The sequence below is a fragment of the Loxodonta africana genome, chromosome 2 (assembly GCF_030014295.1).
Source record: "Loxodonta africana isolate mLoxAfr1 chromosome 2, mLoxAfr1.hap2, whole genome shotgun sequence".
Taxonomy (NCBI): Eukaryota; Metazoa; Chordata; class Mammalia; order Proboscidea; family Elephantidae; genus Loxodonta; species Loxodonta africana.
This window is the reverse complement of record NC_087343.1, coordinates 205207469-205219548: the sequence shown is the minus strand read 5'-3', so window position 1 is coordinate 205219548 and position 12080 is coordinate 205207469. Positions and strand designations below refer to the sequence as shown.

At 36.8% G+C, this 12080-nt stretch overlaps 1 protein-coding gene across 1 annotated transcript; it reads left to right on the top strand.

Annotated features, from left to right (window-relative positions):
- Positions 1 to 7048: 7048 nt before the first annotated feature.
- Positions 7049 to 11584, top strand: LOC100667841 (olfactory receptor 6F1-like). Its single transcript, XM_003404965.3, has 2 exons — positions 7049 to 8816; positions 11551 to 11584. Exons 1-2 carry the CDS (start codon positions 7888 to 7890, stop codon positions 11582 to 11584), a joined length of 963 nt encoding a protein of 320 aa, XP_003405013.3. The 5' UTR covers positions 7049 to 7887.
- The last annotated feature ends 496 nt before the right edge of the window (positions 11585 to 12080 follow it).

Here is a 12080-nt window from a genome sequence, read left to right as displayed (position 1 = left end):
TTAAAAACCATCAGTGTGAGATTGAAAGGTCAACTATTACTGAAATGGAAAGACAAGAAGATAAGGGTGCAGCGAAACTAGAGTACTAGAAATGGAAAAAATGGAACACAATGAAAGATAATGTTGACACACTGTGATAAATGTAAATAATATCACTGAACAATTTTTTGTGGAATTTGCCAAATGAGAACCTAAATTGCTGTGTAAAGTTTCACCAAAAACTCAATAAAATTAAAAAAATAAAAAGTTTTGGTTAAACTAATCTTGAGGGCATTGGTGCAAAACATGGCTCCAGGAATTGATGGAATACCAATTGAAATGTTTCTACACAGGGATGCAGCGCCTGAGGTGCTAACTCCTCTATTCCTAGAAATTTGGAAGACAGCTACCTGGCCAACTGACTGGAAGAGATCCATATTTGGGCCCAATTCAAATAAAGGTGATCCAATGGAATGTGGAAATTATAAAAAATTATTATTAATATCACATGCAAGTAAAATTTTGCTGAAGATCATTCAAAAGCAGTTGTAACAGTACATCAACAGGGAACTGCCATAAACACAAGCCAGATTCATTAGAGTACTTGGAAAGAAGGATATTATTGCTTATGGCAGATGAATCTTGGCTGAAAGGAGAGAATAACAGGGAGATATTTACCTATGTTTTATTGACTATGCAGATCATAACAAATTATGGATAACATTGTGAAAAATGGAAACGCCAGAACACTTAACTGTGCTCATGAGGAACTTGTCCATAGACCAAGAGGCAGTAAGTAGTTCAAACAGAGCAAGGGGATAGTACATGGTTTAAAATCAAGAAAGATCTGTGTCAGAGTTGCTTCCTTTCACCATACTTACTCAATCTGTATGCTGAGAAAATAATCAGACAAGCTGGACTACATGAAGAGGAATGTGGCATCAGTATAGGTGGAAAACTCATTAACAACCTGTTAAATGCAGATGACACAGCCTTGCTTGCCGAAAGCACAGAGGGCTTGAAGCACTTACTAATGAAGATCAAAGACCATACTGATTTAAGGTGAAATCAGTATGGGTTCACCGCAAAATAAAGAAAAAGAAAATCCTCACAACTGGCCCAATAAGCAACATCATGATAAAAGCAGAAAGTAATGAAACTGTCAAAGATTTCATTCTATTTGAATCCACAATCAACACCCATGCAAGCAGCAGTGAGGGAATCAAATGACATACTGCATTAGGCAAATCTCCTGCAAATGACCTTCCTGAAATATTAAAAAGCAAAGATGCTACTTTGAGGACTAAGGTGCACCTGACCCAAGCCATGATATTTTCAGTGGCCTCATATGCATGCAAGAGCTGGACAGTGAATAAGGAAGACCAAAGAAGAACTGATGCATTTACATTGTGATGTTAGCAAAGAATAATGAATATACCATGGACTGCCAGAGGAATGAACAAATCTGTCTTCAAGAAATACAGCCAGAGTGCTCCATAGAAGAGAGGATAGGAAGACTTCGTCTAATGTATTTCAGGCATGTTATCAGGAAGGACCAGTCCTGGGAGAGGGATATTGTGATTTTTAAGATAGTGTGTCAACTTGGCTGGGCCATGATTTCCAGTGGTTTGGCAGTTGTATGATGCTGTGATCACTTTCATGATAAGATTTGGTAAAATGTGATCACCTCCATGATGGAATCTGTTGTGAGTAGCCAATCAGTTGCTCACAACCTGTGAGCAAGAGCCCTGCACTCTGATTTGCTGATCTTAGGTTTGTCAGCCCCTGAGGCTATATGAATCAGGAGAAGCCTCTATCCTGATCCACGGACTTGGGACATTCCAGCTTCTACAACCAAGTGAGCCATTTCTTTGATATAAATCTCTCTATATATTTACATGCTTTGCTGCTTGTACTTCTCCAGAGAACCCAGCCTATGATAAACATCATGCTTGTAAAGCTGCAGGTCAGAGAAAAGGAGGAAGCCCCTCAACGAGATGGATTGATGCAGTGGCTGCAACAATGGGCTCAAACATAACATCGATTGTGAAGACTGGGCAGTGTTTTGCTCTGTTGTACATAGGGTTACTATGAGGCGGAGCCAACTCGATGGTACATAACAACAACAATAACAACAATAAACTTGGAAAAAGAAAAAAAAAGGACTTACAATTTTTATTTCAAAACTTACTAAAATCTATAGTGATAAAAATAGGGTGCTATGTATGGCATCATTATAGACATATAGACTGTTGGAACATAAATGAGAGTCCAGAAATTAACTCATGTGTCTATGACCAATTGATTTTCCACAAGGGTGCCAGGCCCATTCAATGCGTAAAAGCTGTACCTTAGTTTTCTAATGCTACTGTAACAGAAATACTACACTGAGGGATTTAAAAAAAAAAATTAATTTTCTTACAGTTCTGGGGCCTAGAGTTCTCAATTCAGAGTGTGGCTTTACATGAAATCCTTCTTTGTCTATTTTCCCATCTAGTAGCCAGCAATCTTTGGAGTTCCTGGGACTGTAGATTGATCTGCCTCCATGCTTCATCTAGTGTCTGTATTTGCCCTATGTCTGTGGCATGTCTCTATGTTTATGCTTCTCTTTATATAACTTCGAAGTGATTGAGTTTAGAATCTGCCCTACACTGGTATAACCTCAACTGATGAATTACATTACATTACATTGTATTATGGAAGTAACCAGAGTAAAATGAGGAAGTACTAGAACTTAACAATGTAAGGACAAACATATTGACAATAAAAAGACAAACAACCCGATTAAAAATATGCAAAGTTTGAACAATTTAGAAAAGTTTCACAAGAATGGCTATTGAACACATGAAACAATAGTCATTATCATTAGTCATTAGAATTATGCAACCCGTAGCCATTACTGTCGAGTCGATTCCTACTCGTAGAGACCCTACCGGACAGAGTAGAAGTCCCCCATATGGTTTCCAAGGAGCGCCTGGCAGATTTGAACTACCGACCTTTTGGTTAGCAGCCATAGCTCTTAACCACTACCCCACCAGAGTTTCCGAAATATGCAAAAAGGCAAAATAAGACACACTACGCACCCACTGGAAACCCTGGTGGCATAGGGGTTAAGTGCTATGGCTGCTAACCAAAAGGTCGGCAGTTCAAATCCTCCAGGCACTCCTTGGAAACTCTATGGGGCAGTTCTACTCTGTCATATAGGGTCGCTATGAGTCGGAATCAACTCAACGGTAGTGGGTTTAGTGGTTGGATGCACCCACTGGAAGGACCTTTTGTGGCACAGTGGTTAAAGTACTCAGCTGCTAACTGAAAGGTCAGCAATTTGAACCACCAGCCACTCTGCAGGAGAAAGATGTAGCCGTCATCTTGTTTAAAGATTACAGCCTTAGAAACCCTCTGGGCAGTTCTACTCTGTCGTATAGGGTTGCTATGAGTTGGCATCAACTCAACTGTGATGGGTTTGGGATTTTTTTGGTTATGCATCCATTGGAAAAGCTAAAATTAAAGACTGACAGGACCAAGTTTCAAGAAGATGCAGGCTGGAACCCTCATCATTGCAACTGGAACATAAAATGGTGGCGGTACTCTTGAAAAATTTTGGTAAATTTGTATAAAGTTAAATATGCACTTAGGATATAACCCCACTTTACACTCTTAGATATTCACTCAAGGGAAAGAAAATGCATATTCATACCAAGATTTGTTCACGAGAATGTTCCTATGTTCATAGCTGTTTTATTCTCCATAGCACTGAACCAGAAACAATCTAAATATCTATAAACAGGTGACTGGGTAATTAAATTTTGGTATTAAATATTTGATTAAATGCCTAATTAAATTAAATTATTTATTCAGTGGAATGCTACTCAACCATAAAAAGAAACAAACTTACAATACACAAATCAACTTGGATGAATTTCTAACATACGCTGATGGTTGAAAGGAACCCAATATGAAAAGCTACATGCTTTATGATTTTATATAGACGAAAATCCAAAAAAGCAAAGCTAGTATATTATGACAGGAAGGATATCAGTGATTGCCCTGGTCTAAGGCGAGAATTTTAATTGTCTACACTGGGTTTGAGAATACTTTTTGGGGTAGATAATAATGTTATATTTCTTGATGGTTGTTATAGTTATATGTGTGTGTACATTTGTCAAGTCTTATTGAATTGTATACTTATGATAGGTGTATTTTATTGTATGTCTATTATATCTCAAAAAAGTTTATTTTAAAAATTATATTTTCTTCTATTGCCTTTAGGACAGTGATTCTTAGTGTCATCAGTTTTGATAACTGGGTAGGGGCATATGGCATCCCAAATAATTAGCATCCGTGGTGCCCACATCAATGAAATGCCACTAACATTCTATGTCATTGAAACAAACTTCCATTGTACAATTTCTGATACCTCCTGGTGTCTTGCATTTCCTCACTGATCACCTCCTGTTTATAATATCTTTCTTTAATTCACAAATGTTTGATCCATTTGATTTTGTGCATTAGAACTGAGCTTTTGTTTTATTTTATATGTGGGCTAACCAGTTTTCAAAAAACCAAGCATTGAATGACACCTTTGTGTTTCCCCCTTGAGTACTTTTAACAAACTTATTCTGAGTTTCCGTATCACTGAACATATGTAGGTGTCATCTAAATCTATTTTATTGCACCTTTTATATTGCCACTATCTCCTTAATGTGGTAATGAAGTCTATCTCGGTTTTTCACGCATTCCACGCATATTCACTGTGCTCCTGGATGTAAACCCTTTGTTTAGTGGCTTAACCTTGGTATCTACTACAGTGTGCAGCACTGCTCTCCACACACAGGAAGATCTCAATAAATGCTTTCTTAGTTGAGTTGTGACAATCTGATGTGGAGATGATATGTGTGCATATAAATATAAATATGTATATTTATGATATATATGTGTTTGTGGAAACCCTGGCAGCATGCTGGTTAAGTGCTAGGGCTGTTAACCAAAAGGTTGATAGTTCAAATCCACCAGGATTTTTTTTTTTTTTTTATGTATCTGTAGCTCTATTATTGTAAACAAAGACTTTACAATGATGATCTAGTTTGTACTTGATATGATAATGAACGTTATTCTCTGGCTGTACTTGTGGTGGCTGAATATTGGAGGATACTATTCTACAAACTTACTGTTTTTAAAGGTAAATACTACAGACAGTGGAAGCTAATGAAGCCACCGAGGATGCTGACCCTTCAGTTGCTGTGGAGACATTGCTAATACCTCCCACAGTCTCTTTGCTCTTCCTTTAGTCCTGAGGGGGATCACTCTGACCCTTGCCAAAGAAAAGTCCTCAGGGAGCTAGAATGGGTGTCCCCAGGTAGAGGGCAGCTTTCCAGGGCTCCAAGATGATGAAATCATTAACATGCCCCTCACAAAGGGGATCTCAGGCCATGATTTCCTACACTCTGGCCAAAGGAAACATTAAATATCTGAAAGAAAAACAGGGAGTTCGGTGTTTGTCTACAGCATAGATGCCATGTGGCAGCCAATGTCATAGCATCAACATTTAAGGATAAGCAGCAACTAGTGGTGGGAAATAGTTTATTTTCCTTTTGATTCAATGGAATGCGGTTTAGGCTCCAATACGTAGCCTTCCTGAAAAGAAGGGTTTATAAGGAAATTTAACTAATAACGTTTCATTTTTGACATATATAACAAAACAGAATATAGGCTGTGAGTATCCTGTGAAGATATTATCCCTGCTGTGCCTTATTTGTCTAGAGAGTGACTGAAGGGTAAGCCAAATAATTACACAACAGTGTTTATAAGTTTCAATATTTCTATAATCTGGTGTAATACATATCCTCAGACATTCACTTTGGCATGTAGAGAGAATTATTATAATTTTAAAATTAAACCCACAAAATAATACAAATTATTGTAAGCTTGTATTTTTTATATTATTTTTTGGTAAAACTATTTATTTATTTAAGTTAAACGTGATTGTAGAGCCTATAACTCTAGTTCTGATGAAGACCGAATTAGGAAAACATGATATGTCTTAGAAAAAAGGGAGGGAGAGTCTCTTTGTGGTGGTGGTGATGTGAATCTGTTTCACAGGTCTAGTTGTAGTGTTTTCAGATATTTAAAATTGCTTTTTTTTTTAAATCTTAGAAGAAAAGTAACCACATGGTAGTCCTTTCATAATGGAAGTAAGAAAAAATTTGGATCCTTGGTATTACATGAATAACATAAAAGTGAATGTTTCTTAAGAAACCAGATAATCAAATCAGGAAAATATTTTAAAATTATAGTCCAAGCTGTTTTATGCAAACAGTTTTCTTAAATTATAAATTCTAGGTAGGTTGCTAGTCATAACATTTTTCAAAATCTGTTTTGAATAGAGGTGTTGACAGCAAAAGGTACAGTTTTAGTTTTGTTACATAGGCATGAACACAATTGAATCAATGTTTTATTCAGATGTTCTTTCCATTGTGATACAAATGATTTCAAGTTTATGTCTCTATTGCAGGATTTAAAAAATATATTTAAAAATATTTTACATCTGTACAAACATTTTTATTATGAATGTTAAGAAAATTTTCACTTTACACTTATTATCTGAATATTTTGACACAAAAGCATATTTATTTTAAAACATCCAATGAGAATTCATGCTTTCTCTAAGGACAAGATTTCTGACATTTTAACATTTTTTGCCTGACTGTTCCTAATGACTGTGGGATAGATGTATTAGTTCTAAAAACAAACAAGCTGAACATTAGGGAAGTTAACAGAATATGTAAAAACAAAATATCTTTCACACAGATTTTGAATCTTACTCTATTTGGTTTTCTGGAAATAGTATGGATCGCCCTCCAAAATGTAACTAATGACATAAATCAAGGGTCATGAAGTTAAAATGGCAAGTACCCCTTTGTTTCAACACAGTAGCTTGTGTGGCCAAGAAGCTCCAGTCTGGGAGGCCCCCACTCCACTGGTTTTCAACCTGTATGGTGCTGTTGATTTCTCCATAATCTTCTAATCTCTCAGACCAGAATTTCTCAGTAACAGGACAATGCCATTTTCTTCTACCTAACTACATTTTATATATTAGCTTGGACTGTGATTTTTAAATCAACCTGCCTGGATTCAAAACTTGCCACACCAACTTAACAGTGATATAACTGTGGAAAAACTACATACTCCCTCAATTTCTTCATTGTATTCTTTATACATATATTCTTCATACATATTTACCCAGGAGCTTTATTTTGAAAATAAAGCAAGGTAATCCATGTAAACTGTTTATAAAAGTGCCAATCATTTTTTTGTCAGTCATTATTTTCTGTTACTATTAGGGGTCTATCATCATTGGGGGAGGTCTCTGGGTGGCAAAAACCTTTTGCACTTGACTGCTAACCGAGAGCATGGAGGTTCAAATCCACTCCACAGCTCTGTGAAAGAAACGCCTGGGAATCTGCATCCATAGAGATTACAGCCAAGAAAACTTCGTGGGGCAGTTCTACTCTATACATATGGGGTCACCACGAGTAAGAATCAACTCCACAGCAACGAGTTTGGTTTGGTTTTATTATCATTTTGAGGACTCACTGGGTGATGAAAATGATTAAGCATTTGGCTACTATTGAAAGATTGTTGGTTTCTATCTACCCAAAGGTGCCTCACATGAAAAGTCTGCCTATCTACTTCTGAAAAATCTGATTCTGAAAAATCAGCCATTGAAGACCCCATGGAGCACAGTTCTACTCTGACACACATGTGGTTGCCATGCATTGGAATTGACTCAGCTGTGTTTTTGTTTTGTTTTAACTATCAGTGGTAGATAAGAGAGGATCTGAAACTTGCTTCTGCTCATCTTCTACCTCCTGGGCTTGTTAATTCATTCCAGATGAAAGAAGATGAAATATGGATGTGACAAACCAAACGACAGTAAGGGAGTTCATCTTTCTTGGGTTTTCTGCTGTTCCCCAACTGCGGCTCACATTATTTGTCGTGTTTCTCATTGTGTACCTACTTTCCCTTGTGGGAAATACACTCATCATTTTCATTGTTCTGATGGACTCCGCACTCCACACACCCATGTACATTTTCTTAGGAAATTTATCCTTCCTGGAGATCTGGTATACCACAGCCACAGTGCCTAAACTGCTGGCTACCTGCCTCTCACAGATAGTGACCATCTCCATTTCTGGGTGTATAACCCAGTACTACTTCTTTTTCTCCATGGGGGCTACTGAGTGCATCCTGCTGGCAGTGATGGGCTATGACAGGTACCTGGCAATATGCAACCCTCTTCGCTACTCACTCCTCATGAGTCTTCAGATTTGCCTGTGGTTTTCAGCTGGATCTTGGATTGGGGGCTTCATTGCCCCACTCCTACCTACCATACTCATCTCTTATCTCAACTTTTGTGGCCCACAGAAGATTAATCATTTCTTCTGTGACTCAGATCCCATTTTCAAACTCTCTTGCTCAGATACATTCTTTGCAGAAGCCTTGGGCTACACGTGTAGCTCTGTTGTGATTCTAAGTTCTTTCCTTCTCACTATGTCCTCCTATGGGCACATAGTGCTCACAATAATCAGACTGTCTTCCCGGGAGGCTCAGAAGAAAACTTTTTCTACCTGTGCCTCCCACCTCACTGTGGTCTCTATCTATTATTGCACTATCATCTTTGCCTACGTTCGCCCTCCAGCCAAGTACAACTTCACCATCGGTAAAGTGGTGTCAGTATTCTATTGTGTGGTCACTCCATTGGTAAATCCTTTCATCTACACACTGAGAAACAAAGACGTGAAGAAAGCTTTCAGGAAAACTCTAGCACGAAAGAGATTGCTCTGGGACAGAAACATACAAGATTTTTAGGTTTCAAAATGAGCAATTGAGAATGAATTCTCAAAATACATTTGTAAATTTTAAGTACTGACAATATATTATGAAACTGTTGCTATATAAAATTTACAGCTTTCTGAACTTTAGGTTATGCGTTGAATGGCATTCAAACAGATATTCTATACTTACTGTTTTTAAGAATGCTATAATGCAATGTCCCTGCACAAGGCATTCACAATTGAAAAACAGACTGGAATATTCCCATATAATGTATAAGTTTAATATTTGCATAATTTACTTCTTAATAGTAACCATGAACCAAAAGAAAGAAAACTCTTCCATATGAAACGGTGTTCCTCCACCTGGTAGATGGGCTGATAAAAGCTCACTACTTTGCACCTCAAAACTGTACTTACTCAATAAAAATGTACAGAGCACTACTTTCAGGTATAGGTGCCCTGATGGTGCAGTAGTTAAAGCACTCGACTGCCAACCATGTCGGCATTTCAGACCCACTAGCTGCTCTGTGGAAGAAAGATGTGGCAGTTTGCTTTCTTAAAGATTATAGATTTGGAAACCATATGGGGCAGGTCTAGTTGTCCTACAGGGTCACTATGAGTCAGAATCAACTTGACAGCAATGGGTTTGGTTTGGTTTACTCTTAGGCGTTGATTTTGATTTCATTATAAATGTAAATACATCTGGAGGGTTTTATTAGAAAAATAATTTTTTAAATATCAGATAATCAGGACTTTTCAGGGTAATATGCAACCATGATTAAGTGAGCTCCTATGATGGATTTCCACATGTTAGCAAGGGTAATATGGTTAATAAAAACCAAAACCAAACTCGTTGCCCTCAAGTCAATTCCAACTCATAGTGACCCTATAGGACAGAATAGAACTGAGTATCCAAGGAGTGCCTGGTAATTCAAACTGCTGACCTTTTGGTAAGTAGACATAGCTCTTAACCACTACACTGCCAGGATTTCCAATATGGTTAATAAGTGGAGGAAAAAAGAAGGAAAAAAAGAAAATAAAAACGGCAGTACAAGAATGGGATATCTAACTAACATGGTAAAACTAGGATGATCACTCTTAGATTCCTATACAATATCTGAGTAGCCAATTAACTCAACAGAAATGAATTCAATTTAGAGGAAAAAAAAAAACACTACAACTGGTTTTCCATTGCTATGTACCCCCTTCTTATATGAAAGAAATAGCTTTAACATTTTCAGTGTATCTTAGTAATTTAGAAAAGAATATTTCCACTTGATTGCCTCCTAAACCTTCTGCTGTTCAAGGTGTGATCCTTGGAACAGCAGCCTTAGCATAATCTGGGAACTTGTTAGAAAATGCAATCTCAAGCCTCACCCAAACCTCCTCATTCTCACTAATTGAGAACCTACACTTAAAAGACAGTCCCAGGTGATTGGCATGCACATTAAATTTTGAGAAGCAGTATTTTAAGCAGTGAATATTTTAAATGTTATTTTTCAATGACAAGAGAATACAATGAAATCAAAAGACTGCCAATATTTGAATTTTTTCCTAGCTTAAGTTTTGACATGTGATTCTCTGGAATATATGAAAACTAAAATACAAAACTTTTCTGAGTGCCTAATTAGTTTCCATTTTTAAAGTGATACCCATTCACAGATGCTCTTCTCGAAATCATCTTTACGTGTAATTGTGAAACTACATCATGCAACATCTTTCCTAATCCCTCCATTTCCATCAGAATATCAAAGGGTATATACAAAATATTACAACAATAGCAAAGTACTCTGTATCAGAGCACAGCATTTTCTGTGTGCCATTTCAAATAGAGGGAAAATTTTCTTAACTCATAAATTACAGTGATTTTTTAAAAAACCAGAGTCCTTGGGAGAAGTATATTAATATATGCATATCTAACTCGGACTTCCTTTTGTCACTCATCCTTCCCAAGCCTATAACTGGTTTTCCTTCTTGGCTAGGGCAAAAATAACCTTGTGGGTAGTTTTGAGTGTGGGTGGTTTTGAGTAAATAAATATGGTTGTCTCATTCATTCATTCAATCCTGATATTTTACTTTTGTAAATTCTTAGATCTGTGTTAAAAAAATGCAATAAGTATAATGAGAGTGATTGCCCTAAAAAAAAATGAGAGTGATTGCCCTAGAAAGAGGTAAATGTGGTAATAACAATAATTATCATATTTTTATAGGCAGGATGTATTAAAGCAGAAAATCCTGACTAGTAGAATGCATGCTGCTGGAGATCTCCATAAAATAGCAGCAAGAAACAAAATGCAAACACTAGTCAATGAAAAAACTTTGATGATAAAGGGAGTCAGAGTAGTGTCAGAGAACTTTTCCTTTCATTTGCTCATAAAACTAGGACAGTACTTGAAGTAAATTTGAAAAATAAAAAAGGACAGGAGATAATTTTTAAAGAAGACAATATTTATTTACAGGCTGTTTTCTAAATCTTGACAATACTTCAATACGCATATTTTCATCAGCTGGGATGACTATGTATGTAAAGTTTTTTAAGCAACTTACCATGTTAGTAATTAAAAAATATATATTTGATTTTTTTGGACTTATGTTATTCTGTAGTATAAATTTATTAAAATAAATGGTATCCATATTTTGAATGCAAAATTTGTGTTCATGTGTTATTGAAAATGCTGCTGTAATGAATTTCCCTGTAAGGTATCTGCATCACTGGTTATTTCCTTGTGAAAACAAGCGTTAGTGGTAAAACTCATCATACACAATTCTAAATTCAGCTTTATTCTACTGCCCCTAAAGAAAAAAAAAGTACTATTTTCTGTAATGGTTCTGCATCTGTTTATGTTGGAAAACCAGGCATCTTAGAACACCATGACATCCCCTACTCCATCACTCTTCATAGCCAATCCATCACCAGTTCTTTTTGTTTTTGCTACCAACTTCTTTTGCAATGCTTCAACATATTTCCATCTCCATGGCCAATACTGCAAGGCTCTCTATGCACAACTGTATTTGGGATGCCAAGGTGTTTTCTCAAGGGCCTGCCCATTTCCTCTCAGGACATCTTCCAAATAGTCCTCCAGGCCATAACCAGAGGGAAACTTTTAGACTGTACATCAGATCATGTCATCTTTCTGCTTAGAAAAGATCAATGTTTCTGCCTTGCTTTAAGAATAAAGCTAAATTGTTCATTTCAACCTAGAAAACCTGCCTGGCTTTGCCCTCTCTTATCTCCATGCTCTGTCTTACTGTCAGACCAAGAGCCAA

Coding starts and splice junctions, on each gene's coding strand:
- LOC100667841 (XM_003404965.3), top strand. CDS start 7,888: ATGGATGTGACAAACCAAACGACAGTAAGGGAGTTCATCTTTCTTGGG. Junction 8,817..11,550: donor ACTCTAGCACGAAAGAGATT/GCTCTGGGACAG, acceptor TGTGAAAACAAG/CGTTAGTGGTAAAACTCATC.